The sequence below is a fragment of the Cryptomeria japonica genome, chromosome 2 (genome assembly GCF_030272615.1).
Source record: "Cryptomeria japonica chromosome 2, Sugi_1.0, whole genome shotgun sequence".
Taxonomy (NCBI): Eukaryota; Viridiplantae; Streptophyta; class Pinopsida; order Cupressales; family Cupressaceae; genus Cryptomeria; species Cryptomeria japonica.
Genome location: NC_081406.1, coordinates 174,831,811 through 174,852,239, shown reverse-complemented (window position 1 = coordinate 174,852,239; position 20,429 = coordinate 174,831,811). Strand labels below are relative to the sequence as shown.

At 36.9% G+C, this 20,429-nt stretch overlaps 1 protein-coding gene across 1 annotated transcript in view; it reads right to left on the bottom strand.

Moving 5' to 3' along the window:
* LOC131049968 (beta-glucuronosyltransferase GlcAT14B) overlaps positions 1–19,999 on the bottom strand; it is a 64,922-nt gene extending 44,923 nt beyond the window's left edge. Inside the window, exon 1 of the mRNA XM_057984084.2 lies at positions 19,158–19,999. Within this exon, the coding sequence (XP_057840067.2) occupies positions 19,158–19,704 (547 nt within the window). The 5' untranslated portion in view covers positions 19,705–19,999. The remainder of the gene's footprint in view (positions 1–19,157) is intronic.
* Positions 20,000–20,429: the final 430 nt, after the last annotated feature.

Here is a 20,429-nt window from a genome sequence, read left to right as displayed (position 1 = left end):
CTGGAAATTCACTTTTTACAATGGCTGGAAGTATTATTTTGTTTCCAACTCCATTTGTGATCGAAGTTCAGTTATGGGTACTGTTCCAGAAGACTCCTCACAGCTGAACACCATCTTTTGAGTATTCATTTGTGTCTTTTGGAGAAGATTTAATTTCCTGGAGCAAATTGCCCCTCCTAAGGAAACTGCCATTGGTGGGTTATTGCACAATCAGGTCTGTTGTTGTATAGACCTGAAAATCTGCCTTTGGGTGAATGTACCAGATCTGATTTGCAAACTCAGGTCTGAATTTTAGAATACTTATGATTTGCTTCATTTATGTTAGGATTTCCTTATGAAAAAGAAATTACTTCTTTGAATATTCAATGTATCTCTTGTATCTCAAACATGATGAATGAAACAAACATGAAACCCTTTCAAATCATAACATAATTTATTAAATTAAAAAGGAATAACAAGGCAGCAACTTCAGTGTTCTTCAAAAAAAAAAATCAAGTGTAGACATTTCATTCAATCATGATAGACCTGCCTCCCAAAAAAGTAAATCCACAGACTTGATGCATTAAGTTCCCTAATTAAAATACCAACAAGTCAGACATCGGAATGCACATATTGTTAAGTGTTTGCATGATTATTTGACATTTTTACTGATTATATGTGCAAAACATAAAGTTTCTTAATCAATGATTAACCTTTAATTCTATAATCTTACAAGTACTTGTCCATGTCTTTAAAGGGGAATCTTCTCTGCAATCCCTGGACTTTTGGGATCCTTGAGCAGTTCCCAAGCTTCACTCCTCTATCACTGTGGTTTCAATTTAGGTAGGCATCTACTTGAGTAGGTTTTACTTTCATCATGTAACTTGTACTTTCTCAGTTTGATGTAGATATTGTGCACACATGATCCCACATCTGTTGTACATTCACATCTTATGGTGGTGTATCCTATATATATTCACTTGTAACTCATATAAGCAATCTGCTCATCTTGTGTATTTGCATCCTTTGAGTGAAATAGAATTATTTTGTCATATTGGTCCTCTTTTGGGAGGCTATCCCCATAGCCAAATCTTACATGGCATCAGAGTAAGAGAGTGCCTTAGGTTAGTCTTTTCTATAAATTTGGGATCAAAATCTTGTTTTTTCTTGAAAACTTTTTCTCATGCATTGAATGATGATTTGAAGGAATAAAAAAGTTTGATAGAAAGAACTAATTCTAGGGGGTTTCTATTTGTGGCTTTGTATTGCAGGTGCATTTTGGAGCTTGGTGGAGTAAATCTGAGTTCACCTTTAAATCCCCAAAGTCAAAGATAGTGGGTTTGCCTTCTGTTGCATTCAAACTTAACATTGGAAGTCAAATCCATGAAGGTTTTCAATTGTGAGGTATTTGCAAGATTTAACAAGTTGCTCTCACTTTAGAGCATTTAGGATCAAATCTGACTCCGCCATTGCATCTAAAAGATCCAAAAAACCAAAAGATAGATAAATATTTTGTCAAAATTGAAGCACTTGACATAAGACCCTCAGAGAATTCCTTTTGTTGATTTTTTCCCAAAAAAACCTGCCTATTTGCAAACGGGCTATGCCTCACATAGATCTAAAAATTAAAGTGATTGCAAACTCATAGCAAAGAGAAATCTGTGAGTTTTCCAACAGGTGATAACAATAAAAATTTGGACTTGTATTAAATGGGATATGATGCTATACAGTTGACATTCATTTCTGTTTTTTGACGTGATTTATAGAAAATTACTAGATCTATTTTTTTTGGCAAAATTTGGGAAAATTGTTAAACCTTATTATATGTTGCAAGTTGAAAAGTATCTATAGTTTTAACATTATAGCCTTGATTTCGTGTCTCTAACACATCAAGATCATGACCACCTTGTATTTTTTGGCAAGTGGCAATTATATAAAGAGTCAAATTCATTTTGTCTTGGGTTGTTCCACGATTGCGTAATTTTGGGGGGTTCATTTGCTTTTTTGGTTTCATGATTAAGTAATCTTGGGGGAGTTAATCGTCTCTCTTACTCTCTTTCCATCTTATTAGTTTGTCAAATTGTTCTACTCTAGCATCAACATGAACATTTGGTGCTCGTGCTCAAACATCAAACATCTTGTTTCAACACCTCATCATAGGATAAGCACTGTAGTTAGACGAAATGCACTCAAATCTCATCTCCACCATCACATGTTGCTACATGATAGTCTAGTGTCGCTTCATCCACAGCTATTTTCCTAATCTACCTCATTGGGATGTTTAATTACCAAGCATTCATCGTTTGTTTGTGGATTCCCACATAAAGGATCTTGAGGACATTCATCTCCTCTTTGATAATATCTCAAATGCAGTTGCATCATCTTCTTTGAATGTCATGAGGACACATTCAAACCCTCTTGTTCTTTGTGCACCTACGCATGCTTTCACAATGGCAGATTCTATAAATCTTCACGAGTCCACAAATCCAACTCAGTCATTGTTCATGTTAACCCCTACAAGAGTACCAAATTCTCATTGGTAAGCACCATACATCCATGGTTGTGACTTAATCTTGCATGGTACCTAATTCATCTTAACAACATTTGTCACAATTTGGCACCAGCTTGGAGAATCTTGAATTTTTTCAAAGAAATCATCTTTCTCTTTTGTTCCTATTCCACATGGTTTTGGATCTCACATTCTTTAGCTAGGCTTGCGACTCTTGGTTTGAGCATGTCACCTTTCAACACCGAAATAACAACATATAAGCAACTTACAAAGGCACATGTTATGATCTTTCTTCCCTCGTATTCCTTTTAGAAATGGGAATATAATTTGGGGGGATCTTATCTTCCAATGAGTTATCCTTCTCAGTATTTCAAGTGGGATCACATAGCCCTACTCTTCATCCTCTTGGAGAAGAGTTTTTGTTGTGCACACATGTGACTACATCTCCTATATCCCACATTGGTTCTACATTAACATTTATTGGTGATGTATCCTATATATACCCACTTGTAACTCTCATATGAACAATCAGATCATCTCACATATTTGCAACCTTTGAATAGAATTGAACTATTCTACCATATTGGTCTTCATTGTGCTTTCCTTTACACCACCTTGATATTGGGTGGCTATCAACATAGCCAAATCCTACATAGACCTTAGGATAATATAGTTCCTTGTGAATTCAAACCTTGGGTTCACATGGTATGCCATCCATTAATACACAAACCCTATGTTTGCCAAAAATAAATTTCAAGCATAGAAAAGACTAGGTTTTGAAGTATAGCACCAAGCAAATATACAATAAGAAAATATCATGCTTTTATTAATTCTCTAAGAAGAGACATATGAGATTACCATAATTGAAGGGCTAAATTATCTTTCAAAATATTCCATTAATGTACATGTAAATTGAAATACTTAAAATTTTGTATGATGAAATGTTATAAAATGTCCATAAACTAATTGGGCATTCTGATAATTTTTGCATGTTCCCCATCTCAAACAAACTAATCGAAATATTCAACTTTGGTTGCACAAATCTATAATTGGTAACTCTATCATACTTACATTATCAAAAGTCTCCCTCAAACATGATATAAATAGTAAACACAATCTATAGATATTGAGCGCCATCTAGCATATACTCCAAATAGCAAGCTAAGTGTGCTTAATCTTGGGGGAAACTCCATGTTTAAGCACACTTAAGTTATAGTACTAGGATAGGTGACCTCTAAGTAAGTCTTGATGCTTTAGCCCTATGAGCATCACCTAGATGTAATGAGTGCTAAGTGGACCATTCATGCTCATGAGTGTTGGGTTCTTGTTGACCACTACTCATGAATTACAGGTCAATCAAATTGACTCGAAAATTATGCAATTGAATCCTAATAACATCACATAATTTAACACACTAGACAAAACACTACCTACGTGATAATGATTGAGCTTAGCAAGCTAAGTAGGCTTAGTCTTCGGGGAAACTCTATGGTTACGCATGCTTGAGTCTAAGTATTGCGATGTGTGAGCCCATGGAAAATGTCAATGTTCACCCTATGAGCATCACTTAGATGCAATAAAATATGGCTCTTGTGAACTAGTACAGATGAAATATTAGTCGATGACTAAAAAACTACACAATGAGATCCTAATAAAAGGTCACTTAATGTGACAAACTATAGAGAAAAGCTACCTACTTAGTAACTATCTATACATTTTATGCTCATTAATTTGAATTATAACATAAAAAAGAGTTAAAATAACAGAAATAGTGTTTCCCTAGTCTATGATTGTGTAAGAGTTTTTTGCATCAACATTTTGAATCACACTCTATGATCCATCACCAAACATCCACAAACACTATTAATCAAAAAGAGTGAAAGTCAAAATTCAAGCATTTAGGCTGGCAGTGAACAAGAGCAAAAAGAGATGGTCAGCTTCAGGAAACGCATTGGCCAACAACAATGCTATTATTTGCAATTATAGCATGCAGTTTTTTGTATGTTGTTCTCAAATACAATTTCAGATGAGGAGTCAATGAAGAACTACATATACCAATTGATAGTGCATACTTTTCCTTTTCATCATCAAAGCAAAGTCCAATTAAATTTGTTGCTTTGGGCACTCACTTATTGATGTGGCTTTTCTGCAAATTACATTTTGAACTCTATTGTACATACTCTGGTCCTTTTTCCACACATGTTCCAATTTTCTAAGACATATGAATGAAGTTGGGCCCTGCCTCTACTTTCCATAGCCATATTTGTCTATAGTATTCTAATTGTTGGTGATTCCTGTTGTGGAGTTGGGTGGATAATTGGTCCAATGATCATATCCATACGATTTGCAATAGTTCTAGAGACCCTTGCAGGTATGGTAGGATTTAAAGGTTGATGGTTGGGAGCCTAAGTCAGCACAATGGCACTGAGTCCAACCAAACACATAATACCCTAAATGGCAGCACTGTGATGTTTCTACTTCTGCAGAAGGCCCACTTGCTAACACTAAACCTTCTCAAACAAATTGTTAAAATGCATGGAGGCCAAGCCTTCTACTGTACTTTTATTGATTAATGCAAAGTGGGTGTAACTGTGATCTCTCCCACATCACTCAAGTATTGTCCGTGACAAACTGGCTAACCCACTTGGGATTCTTACATGGGGGTGGAGGAGCCTTCAAAAGCCAACGTCCAGTTGAAAGGGTAAGGCTCCCAATGCAATGACTTTTAGATTAAATTGTAGGACAATGCAGCTGTTAGACACTAGATGTCCTAAACTTGTTAGATATGTTGAGAAATATACAAATTCAATACCAAAGATTGTGAAGATCAATCTCTATCCAATAACCAATCATAGGATGAGATATAAAGCTTGAACAACTACAACATAAAAATCTCAAACTTATATGCAAATCTGAAAATTAAGTTGCTTCAATGTGGAAAAACCATGATTAAATCCTTCTTCTTAATGATAATAAAAATTAGCCTTCATATCATGCTTACTAACACTACCTTATGTGAACTTATAACAGCAATAAATAAAGAATATAATTACCATAATAAAGCGGCAAAGAGGCACAAATCACCAACATGAAAACATCACATAACACATGATTTACATGAAGAAACCCTCGCAGGGAAAAACTCCACCAAGAAGAGAGGTCAACTATGCATTATCAACTATAAATGTGATTACAGTACATTCACTTCCATTCTCCTCTTTGCCTCCAACATGGAAACCCCTGTGTACCTATGAACGACCTCCTTGTGCCTCCTACCTGTCCTTGTTCTTGCAAAGAAACTCTGCATTCAACTATCCTCATTAAATTCTACATCGAAAGAGTTGTTTATATAGAATGACAAGAGCTCCAAAACCACCGAACAAGGCATCCAAAGAAGGCTCTTCAACCCCAACCCTTGGATTACCTCTACGGAAGTTGAAAGAACACCAATTTTGGCTCCAATACTTTCCATCCAACTTGGGTGCCCAAACATAGAAGATAAACATTACATTAAATGCAATAAATAACGAAATACCAAGAGACACGTGTTGCCTCTTCAAAGCCCCCACTTGGAGAAGCCCAAAGCTCACTCATTTGTTCACTTCCCATGTCATTAATTAACTTATTTTAGGCATCCACATGTAGGGAAAACAATATTGTTCACAACCCACCCTAAGTGCCTTAGGACACTTTCCAAGGATGTTGGAACCATGCAATATGACATAGGATTTACAAGGTAGATGACACCTTAATCCAAATATTCTCCCACTTGACATCATGCATTCTAAATACACCTATAGGAATTACAATCAAGGCAAAAACATCCCTTAGCCATCCATGTACCATCTGAATTTTCACCATACTCCCATGCCCTAACAAGACACCTACAAAAACAACCATGATGACCACCATCAAGCAATTAAAAAACTCCTCACATCCTCCAATATACCACATATCAAAGAAAAAAGGAACATGTTGAAGTGAAAAATATCAACAACCACTAAAAATTGCACCAATCTTTACATGAACATAAGCATCAGATTCAAATGGCAATAAAGGCTTTGAATAATTGCGTTACTCATGCCACCTAGAATAGCAACCACAACAAATTGCAATTCATCCAAGCTAACAAGACCTCAAATCAAGGTATACCATCATACATAGAACTTCAAGCCATCAACATATCAACTCTAGATTGCAACCAAGTCTCTATATATCCAACCTCCTATCTCAATGCAACATACCAATGTACAAATGACCACAAACAAGGCCAACTAACAAAGTTTGCATTAACACTAAAACAATCTTGTGGATATAAACAGTCCAAATCATAGTCATCCCACTATAATCAAATGGGTGATCAGCCAACACAACTGCATAACTCGTAGATTCTAATCCAATGAAACATGCATACTCATCATCACATCAATAATCAAAAAACCAAGATATCCAAGAGGACAACCAAACATATATCCAAAAACTCCCACTACATGAGTAATGTCAAATTTGAAAACTGATCAAAGCACACCAATTCCATCAATAATATTTCAATAGAGGATGTGGCTAACTCCTCTATTACATAGTGTTAAGGAAACTATTGTGACGTATTCACACATCGCCCCATTGCAAATGGGGACCCCTGCTTTTTGCTTTCTACGGTTTGTTTTCTAGGTCTTTTAGGGTTTTGTCTGTTAGCCTTTGCAGGATGAGTGTTGTCGAGGGGATCGTTGGATTACAGGCTTTCCTTGAGCCGGGGTGAGTCCACAGGGCCCCAGAATTAGGGTTTCTTTGAGAGTCTTCCTTAGGGCCTGGTTTTGCTCTCGTTGCTAATTGTGTCTTGCTTTGTGAGTGGATATCATTCCTGAAGGTCCGAGCTAGGTCGAGTTGGTGAGTGATGAAGTCTGAAATGTCATCCTGATCTTCAAATGCCCTAAAATTTGGCTAAGTCTGGAATGTCCTGATCCTAAAATTTGGCTAAGTCTGGAATGTCTTGATCTTGAAATTTGACTAAGTCTGGAAAACTGAATATAACTCCTGGAGGTCCGAAACCACTCTCAAACATCCTGAAAGTATATATGGAATATAACTTAAAGTATAAGATACTTAAATGTTATATTCCATAAAATGATCCTAACGGAGAGTCCAAAATGTCAAATTTCGCTCCTGACCCTTCCAAAGGGTCCAAAGCGAATTTCGCTCCTAACCCTTCCAAAGGGTCCAGAGCAAAATTCTCCATAAGACATTCTACTTTGACCAAAACCTAGAACTAATGCATTCCTAGGCTTGAATGAAGGCAAAAGCACTTGTTTGAATGAAGAAATGCAAAAAAATGAAGTCAGGATCATGGCCTAAGGTGAATTTCGCTCCTGACCCTTCCAAAGTGTCCAGAGCGAAATTCATATTTCCTCTTTTTTTCTCCTTAGCTTGACCAAGTTTGTAGACTTTTGAGGCATAATTGAGAAGGTTTGATGCAACTTTGCCTTGGAGAAGAGATTTTAGACCTTGGGATGATGGATTCTAGCCTGGGAGAGGAATTTCGCTCCTGACCCTTCCAAAGGGTCCAGAGCGAAAATCCTTATAACCCTCATTTTCCTTCCTTGTTTTGGATGGGCGTTGGTTAATTAGGCATTGTGTTGAGTCTTGATGTGTTCTTGCCTTGAGAAGTGTTTTGAAAAGTGAGGATCTTGTCCAAAAATAGGAATTTCGCTCCTGACCCTTCCAAAGGGTCCAAAGCGAAATTCTTCATAAGCCTCATTTGCTCCCTTGTTTTGGATACCAACCTTGTTCCATGGGCGAATTTGGGAAGGAAATAACATGTCTCTGCCTTTTGAGAGTGTTTGGAGGTGAAAAAATGAAGGATTCCAGCCTAAAAAGTGAATTTCGCTCCTGACCCTTCCAAAGAGTCCAGAGCGAAATTCTTGAAAGCACTCATTTTCCCTCTGGCCAAAGTCAGGATCTTGGTGGAGATGCAAGAGAAAGGATCTATGTTTGCCTCTCAAAGAGGATTGGAGTTGGAAAAGTCAAGAATCAAACTCAAAACATGATTTTCGCTCCTGACCCTTCCAAAGGGTCTAGAGCGAAAATCCTTATAACTCTTGTTTTCCTCCTTATTTTGGCTAGGCGTTGGCTTGATGGGAGATGAATGGGTATGTTTTTGCCTTGAGGGGGAGTTTGATTGATTTTGAAGAACAAGATTTTGGCCTAAAAGTGAATTTCACTCCTGACCCTTCCAAAGGGTCCAGAGCGAAATTCATCATAAACTTCATTTGCTACCTTGTTTGACCTTGAAACTTTCTTCCTCAGGTGGAAAATGATCTAAGTTTGCTTCTTGAAGTGGTTTGAAGTTTGAAAAGTGAGTAATCTAGCCTAGAATGAGATTTTCGCTCCTGACCCTTCCAAAGGGTCTAGAGCGAAAATCTTCTTAAAGCTCATTTCCTCCTAAGTTTGACTAATTTTTGATTTGCAGGGTATCTTGGAGGGAAGGATGGACATTCTTGTTGCCTTTGAAGTGTTTGAAAGCGTTGAGAAATGAAGGATTTTGGACCAAAAGGGAAATTTCGCTCCTGACCCTTCCAAAGGGTCCAGAGCGAAATTTCAAAGATTCCCCTTTTTCCTTGCAAAACAAGTTAAAATTTTGATTTTTATGACCTGGAGAGGAGTGAGGCAAGGTGTTCTAAGTCTTGGAGGTGATTTGAGGTTGAAAGGATGGTGAAATAAAGGGTCCAGAGCGAAATTTCTAAGATTCCCCTTTTTCCTTGCAAAACAAGTTAAAATTTTGATTTTTATGACCTGGAGAGGAGTGAGGCAAGGTGTTCTAAGTCTTGGAGGTGATTTGAGGTTGAAAGGATGGTGAAATAGCCCTAAAACAAGATTTTCGCTCCTGACCCTTCCAAAGGGTCCAGAGCGAAAATCCTAAAATCTACATATTCCTTTCAAATTTATGCTAAGTTATGCCTAGACCAAGGTAAAAGATGCCCTTGTGATTGCCCTTAAGTCAATGGTTGTCTCCAGAAGTGATGATTTTAGGCCAGACAAGGAAATTCGCTCCTGACCCTTCCAAAGGGTCCAGGGCGAAAATCCTTCAATCACCTATTTTGCCTTGCAAAATCAAGATAAACTTGGGTTGGATGAGAGAAGAAAAGTGTTTCCTTTCCTTGTGAGGTGGATTGAAGTTGAAATGATGAAAAAAAAATGAGCCACAAACAAGAAATTCGCTCTTGACCCTTCCAAAGGGTCCAGAGCGAAAAACATTAAAACCATCCCTTTCTCCAAATTTTGTGCTAAGTCAAGCCTGGACTAGGGTGAGAAAAGCTATTTGGAATGCCTTGGAAAGATGTTTGACCTTCAAAAATGTGAATTTTGAGCTAAAGTTGGAATTTCGCTCCTGACCCTTCCAAAGGGTCCAGGGCGAAATTCATATAGGGTCTGTTCTTGGAGAAAATCCTGGGCAAGTTTCATGTTAATATCTTTTTGTTGATGATTTAAGTTGAAAATGCTATGTTGAAATGAATTTATCATGTGTCCTTAATCATCTTTTGGTTTGTTTTGGCAGATGAAAGAAGACCAGGTCAGGACAAGGACGGCCTTCTCCAGCCCAGCCTCATCAAGGACGACCTTCTCCAGCCCAGCCTCATCAAGGACGGCCTTCTCCAGCCCAGCCTCATCAAGGACGGCCTTCTCCAGTCCAACATTTGAAGGAAAGACAAGGTGGCATCCCAGTCATCACTACTCCAGTCGGGTTGGTCCACTTCAGCATGTCCAGATTCAATGTACTTGACTCATCAAAGATGGCACAAGCTTCGATGTACCTACCCCGGTTCTCCATTGGTCGAATATTCCAGAGAAGACATGTGTCCAAATAATGCAATTATTTCATTGGCCAAAATTGAGTTTGTTGTAAAAAACCCTAATTAGGGTTTTCATTATAAAATCTCGGCCATTGATCTCAATTTGATCTTAGCCATTGAATTGTATTGAGGGCACTATATAAGTCCTGGCTCCTCATTTGTAAAGGCTAATAGTTAGTCAATAAGAGCTAATAGTTAATAGTTAGTAATAGAGGCCAGAATAGTAGAATAGCAATTAGAGTAGATTAAGAAGAGAAGGCAAGACATTGTTGCCTTAATTGTAAAGACTTCTTTCATTGAAGATATGGTAGAATATGTTGTTTCTTTGCAATGTGCATGGTCTCTTGTTGAATCTTCATTTTTTATGATAGATGATTAAATTGAGTGAAGAAAATTGTTGAATGCACCTGTGTGGAATCTGTCTAGTCCATACCACTAGCCTCTTACTGATGGTAAGTGTGCCCTGCGTGGTCAACTGGCATAAAATGAGCTTAATCTTAAGTCGTTACACGTCTATTGTTCATACATTATCTTGAATGGTGATCATTGTCAGATGGTGTACAATTTGAACATATTGGAAGCATCCCTTAGAAGATCGCACTGAGTTGGTGTTGAATTGTTCAACCTGATGGTGAGACCCAGCCCAGTAGGACTCCACCTAGTCATTCATCCATTTTCTCGCATTCTAGGTAGTAAAGTAGACGTCCTGAACCCTGCATCTTTTGTCATTTGTTTGTCTTCCAGTTAGTTAATAGGACTTGTGATTCCAGCAAATCAGACATTTAGGTCATTGAGTGTAAGTCCCCTTGTGATTCCAGCAAAATCACATCATACCGCGAAGAGCTTATCCACACGTAGAGATCCTACAACAAAGAACATTGAAGTCATCCCGATTGATCCTTTTCGCGACATCTTCAGCATTCGGAGACTTTATTCAAGAGAGGATAAGATACCTCTGGGTATTTTATTTTGTGTTTGGTCGTGTATAAAATACACATCAACAGAAACATACAATGATATGTAAATCCTAAAAACTAATATGTCGCAATACCTCCCTCACCGCTCTCCCAAGTTCTTCACACTCAACCATGTGAAAACAAACATCCAAGAAGAAGAACAAGACCAAAGAGAGAACCTACAAATCAAACCATATCCTTATTCCACACTAACATTATACCAAGTTGTATAATGTAAGATCTCCTTCACCATCTCCATACTAAAAGGATATCAACGTCTAACATTCAAATCAAATGAAACATTGCAATAATAGATCTAAACCTCTCATACCTAAGGTAGATCAAACAGACCAATCATTCCCAAAGTCTTCAAAACTAGATCCATAGCACAAGACCAACAAGGAGAACAACAAAAATTCATAAAACCATGCATCTTCTTCCCAACAAATCCTCAAAACTAGTATATTCAAGACTAACTCACATGAGAGGAAAAGATGCAAAATAAAGAATGCATCTGATAACCAAGTGGGCAATACCTCTTAGAACATTTACTTGCCAAGTAGGCCAAGAGTGGGATACAAGATTGCCATGAGCACACAAAACCATGCAATTAAAGCTTACAATAAATGACAATCTTGTATTAAGGTCCATAATGGATTCACATCCATAACCAAGCGTAGGCTCCTCAATCTTTATGCTAAAATAATCATCAAGGAATAACCATCTCAACACATGATCCCAAAAAATAAGAGATATCTTAGCCTCACCTAAGTCTCTCTAGTCTCCATGAGCATCCACCAATAAATCCATGCCAACTTCAAATGCAACAGTGCAAAATCATGAAGCTCCAAGGAAATGATTAATACTCGAATCCAAAGAGAACCAACAAGACCATTGTCAAAGTTCCAACAATAAGATCAAGAACATATCATGACATGATGATCTAACATCTCTTGGAAGGAAGATGGTATGCTCCAAAGAACATATCATAAATCGACACCTCACCAAAGACTCATAAGTCTTCAATGGCAAACCAAGATGTCACCACTTCCAAACCACATGATAAATAACCATCCATCATCAACTAATGAATCTACATCACTGCCAAAGCTCCCACTGAACCATGTAACCAAGCTCTCTAGAAATGGTGATAACCATCTCCTCACTAAAGATCCTCTAAGGCCCCAACATGATCAAAGAACTCAACACCAAGAGATGTCAAAGGGAAGAGTCAAACCACGATCTCCAAACCAAGAAGATACAAAACTACACATCCTTTATCAACAAAACCAAAGATGTCAAACTCTCATTTCAATCTAAAGGCAAAATCTAAGAGCTCCACATGACACCAACACCCATTGCAAAAGATAATACATCTTCTAATCAAAGATTGTCCATGGTTCACAACACACTACAAACAATTACTTAGAACCAAAACCTTGAAACAAAAAAAAAAAAATAGAACACATTATGTAACTACACAAATGAGTTATACATGGCATCATGACCAACATCATACCAATACTCCACTAAAAGAAAACAAAATTTCTCATGCACCATAAAATGCTACTAAATATTCAAATGAAGAACTATATCAAGTACTTCAAAAAATCCTTTTTCATTGCAATCAACATGCTAATGCAATAATTGTGATCAACAACAAGGCCTACCAAACTGAATCCTCATCAAATAATTTACAAGATCTACACATATGCAACATCTCAAAGGAGAAATACATAGTACTCCAATCTTTGATAACTAAAAGATTCAACCCCACATCAATATCATGCAAAACAAAGAGAATCAAGCATAACATGCAGATTTCCAAGACTCCAACACCAAAATCAAAATTAGATCTGATTTGCCAAACAAACCCAAATAAGAATAATCATAGATCAATAAGAATCTTCCAAGCAAGCATGCAAACCTGCAACTGTCTTCATCCAAAACAGCCTGAATACAGTCTTATCACAGATCTACATACCATAGATTTTAGTTAACATGTAAGACTTGCAAAACCATCTTCATAAAATCCACTTAAACATCCAGACATTCACATCATAGATGTCATCTAAACAATGGAATAAGCACATATCTACAAACCAAACAGTTGAAAACAGAAGAAACTACAACCCAACACAAAAACCAAGTTGTCTAGGACCTTAAAACATATGAAACATATCTACTTCACAACTCACAAAAGAGATCATTGGCTTATCTTTCAATGCTTTCATGTTAAAACCATGAACCCAACATAAGTAATCCATTTTGTAATCCAAATAGTCGATGTTTCTCCACATAACTAGGATGTCAATACCCATCCAACATGAACACCTTCTCACTACACATGACAACAAGGTATAGGAACAAACCCACGAAACAAGAGGATACACACATATTATCAAAAAAGCGCTGCAAGTTACCAAAACATAACCAACTCCATGAAGATCAACAATCATGAGCTTCAAATGCCCAACATAACACACATTGACAATATCTATGGTTTCCAATCTCACAAATCTGTAAAACAAAGTTTAAGTCATAGAACATTCATCGTAGCCCCATAAGCCTTCAACAACCTTTAATTCCTTCTAACAAATTCCCACAAGATTGACAAACTAATGATTAAAAAATAGAGGAATACCTTAAATCAATTAACCTTAAACACTGATACCAAATATTGAGAAATATTATAGGTTCAATAGAAAAAATTGTGAAGATCAATCTCTATCCAATAAACCAATCAAAGGATGAGATAAAAGGCTTGAACAACTACATGAAAATCTAAAACTTATATGCAAATCTGAAAATTAAGTTGTCTTAATGTGGAAAAACAATGATCATATCCTTCTTAATGATGCTAAAAAATTAGTCTTCATATCATCCTTATTAACACTACCTTATGTGAACTTATAACAGCAATAAAAAAAGAATATTGTCACCATAAGATAGCAGCAAAGAGGCACAAATTAGCAACACAAAAACATCACATAACAAAAGATTTACATGGAGAAACCCTTTGTAGGAAAAAACTCCACCAAGAAAAGAGGTCAACTATGCACTATTGACAATAAATGTGATTACAATACATTCACTTCCATTCTCCTCTTTGCCTCCGACATGGCAAAACATGTGTACCTATGAACAACCTCCTTATGCCTGCTACATGTCCTTATTATTGCAAAGTAATTCTCCATTCAATTGTTCCTCATTAAATTCTACATCCAAAGAGTTGTTTAAATTAATTAAATAGAATGACAAGAGCTCCAAAACCACCAAACAAGATATCCAACAAAGGCTCTTCGACCCCAATCCTTGGATTACCTCTACAGAAGTTGAAAGGATGCCAATTTTGGCTCCAATACTTTCCCTCCAACTTGGGCACCCAAACATGGAAGATAAGCATTGCATTAAATGCAATGATAGAATACAAGAGACAACGTTCCCTACTCCAAGCCCCCACTTGGAGAAGCCCAATGGTCAGTCACATGTCCACTTCCCATATCATTAATTATCTTATTATAGGCGTCCACGTGTAGGGAAAAAAATATTAAATAATTGTGTTCACAACCCACCTTTAGGGAAAACAATATTAGATATTGGACGAATTTCAACAACTTTTTTATTCAACATTTGAAGTTTGTCGAAATTCAACGAACCCTGTGACTTAGATGGAAAGCATGGGTCAATGGAGCAAACCCACTTCACCAAATGGAAAGGAAGAGAAACTATAGAATGCAAAAAAGTAAACAAAAAGATAAAAACGTCAATAAGTGTTCTTATTGTGGCAAATCAAAGCACAACAGCAATAATTGGTACAAGAGAATAGATAATGTTGAAAGCATCTAAAGAAACTAGAAGGGTTAACAAGGGTCATAGGCTACTATAAAGGCTATCATCAAGGTAATGCTTTCTCTGCTATTTTTCAAGTTTTGCTCATGCATGTCAATAGGTGATGGACTCAAGATGTTCTCATCATAAGTCAAATAACATGACTAAGTTTAATTCTCTTAGCAAGTCTAAGGATGATCACATATACATCGAAACTATATTTCATTAACTATCCTTATGGATTGATTAACAATGTTTATTATGCACTTAATTCTACCACAAATTTGCTTTCCAAATATCAAATAGAAAAAATTGTAAAGAAAATACTTGGATTTGGCAAAGTTAAAGTATCAAAGGGATGATTATGTCTATCCTATACTTGGTTCAAACACATACTAACTTTCCATATATCAAATCACCCAAATTGAAAAAAAGTAGAAGTTTTGATATATAAGTTCGTGATGGAAGATATCAAAGACAACATCAGGGTTGTTACATCAGGATCTCTTAACACTAATGAAAAATTCCATAAATTCATTAGGTTTCAAGACTCCTAAACAAAAGGCACGTTGTTGAGAGAGAGATTTCAGCTTTGATTTACTAGCAAATAAGATATAACTGCTTTATAAGATCCATACAGTTCACCCTGTGATTCAAAAGGCTTCAGAGTTCAGATTCTTAATCCATGAGCTCTTTGAAGGACGTGAACTATTCACATGATTCATAGACCGCAAGTGAGAATAAAAATACTGAAAGTTTTGATTATTCGTCATATTCAGGAGATAGCTCATCACATACATTTCATCCAATGCTAAATCATGTTCAGTTTAAGATAGGGACTCTTCCCACAGAGCCAAGCAAGACCATAGTTACAGAACTGAAGTTGGGTGGAGGATTCTTAAGAGGGTGGAGTGCATAGGAAGAGGACTTGGCCAGCATGGCCAAGGCACTGTTGATCCCATCGAATTGATCATCCAATTTTCTAGACCGAAAGTTGGATATTTTGTTCCCACACAACAAGTGTGTATATCCCTTAGTCGCAATGATGATATGTCATCCCAAGTGGGTCTTTGGGTAAATGCATAAAAACATGAGGATCATAAGGTAGCTCCTTTATGTTGGATATGTATAATGATAGCCCATTGAGAGTGACAGGAGTTGCCTATATGTGGAATCTTATTTCAGTCTCTCATTTTCAAAAAACTCGTTTCTCTTTTAGAACATCTTGATAGTGTCATATTGCTATGCTTTAATTTATTTTCTTTCTTATGGAACCCTTTTGCCTGCTTTGATGGGGTCATGTGCTTGCTTGATTGATATGTGTAGCCATGGTTGTAATAAAAAGGCGTATGTTAGTCCCTCTCATATGAATTAAGCTACGCAGCGGCAATATGAATCCATCTTTGACTGAGATATTAGCATGTTTTCTTAGAACCACTGCCTTTGTTGCCTGAAGACAGTCCTGTCAGCCTTGCTTGAAGATGGAATTTGAGTATTTAATGGATATGTTGTACAATGTTGACCTGCGCTCTCATTCTAGAATTGATTGGCCATTCTTTGTTTGTAAAATATATGAATATTGCTAGATTAAAACTGTTCCCATTTGTTTGTGGATAGTCTTGCATTTGATTAAGTATCTTTCCTTCTTGCCGATAACATCATATTTGCCTTTTTAGATGAATTAGATAACGGTTGAAAATTTATTCTCTTATGCAAGTAGACGTTTTACTCAAATTTGCTACTCATAGAACCCTTCCAGATGACATTATTTAGGTGTTTGGATCCTGCATACAGTATCTTCTACTTGTCTAATTGTCAAAGAGTAGATTTTTCTTTCAGTTTTGCTTGATTCAGGATTATGAGTGCTGCCCACAGTTTAGATAATATGCCAACATATTATGATGGATGAACGCCCACAAGCTTTGATGAATGGAACAATTCCAGCAAACTTTGATCCATAGAGATAGCTTCACGATTGACTCTTGTAGATAGGTTGCTTCTGTTTCTACATCTGCAGCCACCTCTTCATGAGATGATCTTGATGTGTTTTGAACCTGATGGTCCTACATGTATTTCTACATTTCTACTTTGGGTTCCTCAACAATATATTTGTTTTGAGATGGCATGATTAAAGGCGGTCCACATTCTTAGCTTGTGGATGGATGCAGCTAATACAGATACAAATTGAGAGTTCATATTATTTGGAAGATATAGCAGAAGCTATAATCCCACCAGTGAAATGCAAGGGCACTCATCTTCAGGAAGCATGCAGGAGTCAGCTTCTAAGACTTCGACATCAGGAGGCATGCAGGAGTCAGCTTCTAAGACTTCATGCTTGCAGTGGCAATCTTGCTTCCTTGTATTGTTGCAGGCACCAGGGATTCTTTGTGGGCACAATCTTCCTCAAAGTTAGGATTAAGGGGGCAGGTCAGTGCTTAATTTGCACACTATTCAATATTGTAATCCTTCATTTGTGAATTCCTTAATTCTAGATTTGGATTTATTATTCCCATTAGATACCAGTTTAAGTGGTAGTTCCGGGATAACTTGTTAGTGAACCCACTTTAGGTACATCCTTTATATACCTTTCAGTCCACAATTATAGATCCTACCTTATGGTATCATACATTGAGAGAAATGGGATAAAGGACGGAGGCACAGAAGGTAAAAGAGTTTACATTATATTATATCTTAGCTGATAGGACTGCTGTGTTGGGCTCAAGGCATCGTTATTACCTGTTGTGCTTGTTAATGTAGACACTTTCACTATCAAATGGGCATTGACAAGTTGTGATCAGCTGCCTGAATTCGCATGTTAGACAAAGGATTATCATGCAACTATGTAATGTTTCTTTCAGGAAGATGACCTTAAAGAGAAGTGCCACTTTTATTTGTAATTAGTCATTGAGTGCATAGTAGAAAAAGCTCCGAACTCAAAAAAGCACACTTTTTTGGCTGTTCATTCAAAACATTAATTTTTTTATTTTTAGCAAAGCAGGTCACATTTGCAGACCTACTCTTTGTCTGGCCCAAGTTCACTTCGATTTTTTTATTTTATTGTACAAGTTCCTAACATGAAATCATCATGAGCAATAAAACATCAGAAGTCCTCCTTCACAAGCTTCAAGAACAAAACAAATCTACTGCCATTGACAAACACTCTGTGTTATACAGTATCCTTGTTGTGCTTTATATTAAGGATAATATTTACAGACTACATGTTTTACTAGATATTTTTTGAATTGGGACACATTTAATAATTCCCTTTACATTCTGGTCTTTTCTTTTCACAAACATGGCTACCATGATTGAATGAAAAATATAAATTACAAAAAATGAAGAGAGCCAAAATCACACAAATTTGGCAATGGTTCTCAGATCCTGACCAAAAAGAGAGCATTACTCCAAATTCACAACAACAACAACAAAAGGAATAAAGATTAGAAAATTGAAAATGAACTAATCCTGCGAAAATTGCAACGGCTGATACGGGCTCGACTCAGTCTGTGCTCCCCAAAATGGCATTTCGTTGAAATATCCATAACAAAAAAAGCAAATAATACAGGGGCGCAAACATCTCAAACATAGAATAGCGTAGATTCTTTCCAAATTTCAACACAGTTACTAAACCAGTTCTATGACAAATTTAGGCAGCAAACACTTAAGCATAGAATAGTATAGATTCTTTCCAAACGTCAACACAGCTACTAAACCAGTTATGTGTCCTAATTTAGGCAATTCCAAAATATTGCATGAAACTTGTTGTAGTACTAAAAAAGCAATTGAGCTTTTCAAAGCAGTGTCCCAGGATCAAACTTCAGAATACATGATAAAGCATGGAAATCGTATAAAATACCAGCACCACATCAAACAAAGAATCGAATAAAGGGGAGTTAACAACTTCCTTAATCAAACCAAAAATAAATAGAAACCGACTAGAAACAAACCAAAACTATCAAAAAGAAAACGACAATTTTTCTAGAAAAGGAAATAAATAAAATATCTACAAAAAAAAAGGAAAAATAAAATAAGTACCGTCTTGCGTAATAATAGGATAATCCACGGCGCTAAGCGTGAAGAGCCAGTCCCAATTGTTGCTAAGCCTGAGCAGAAGCGCAGCCGCATGGAGAGTATTTGCGATTGCAGTAGGACCCATGTAATTAACAGTATCCGCCTTTCCCACCACGTTAACATTCTCCATGACGTTAAAAACCCTAACAGACTGTACATAGAGCGCGAGCTGAACCCTCTCTTCATCGGAAGCAAGACGGTCCAAATGCAGGAGATAATGATTTCGTGGATGGTAAACCGCGCGCAATAACCTCTTCATTTTTGGCCCGTCCCCGCGGGTCCCTGTGATCACGTACGCCAGAACAGCAGGCCGCCCGGGACCTTTAATAATCGCTGTAGACGCCCTCGAATCGAACCCTGAACGTCGCAGAGAAAAGATTCTGTAAAACGGACCCATGAATTCCTCCGATGCTGCCATAATTAGAATGAAAGAGATGGCAAAACTGGCCAGCAGGGGCAATATCCATTTCCTCTCTGTCGCTGGGAAACCACCATTTGCCACCTGTGGCATTATTCTTGGGTATACTAATTATTGAGGTGAATTTCAGAGTTTTCACTGCAGAGCTGATCTGTATTGGTGGGAAATAGTGGTCTGCAGGCAATGACCCAGAAATGACGGATTTTAAAGGAGTATAGAAAAGCGTGTATTGTTTTTATGCTCTGGGTATTTGTTTTCGTCCAGATCTTTGTGAGGAGCAGAAGTCATTATTTTCTGCAGCTCTTGTGAGGACATGCCGAAATGCGGGACGACTTGGAATACGAGGACCGACGGAGCCAGATGGCTTTGTTGCATCATGATCTGCTTTTTTTGTATTTTAAAATAAAGACTTTAATTCTATATTATTGAATTCTCTGAATAATTCGCTTTTGTCTCGGGATTCTTGCTAAAGTGGGTTTTTGAGCGTAATGATCGCAAATATTTTTTATCGAAATTATTACGCAATTTATCATTCTAAAGACAAAATAATTAATTACTAAAATGGATTTGGGTCTACTAAGTTAGCGTATTTGAAATCTTTTGGACAAGATCCCCAAAGCTAGTTTTGTTTAAAAACATATATATTATAGTAAAAACTACAAATTTTAGTTTTAAATTAATTTTCACGTATAATATGATCAATTTTGATAGGCGAAAAATAGAAATCTTAGGCATTAGAAAATAAAAGGTAGGTACGATGTTTTCTCTTGTATTACGTTAATGGTGAAGTCAAAACTCGAACTCACTTCTAGAAGGCC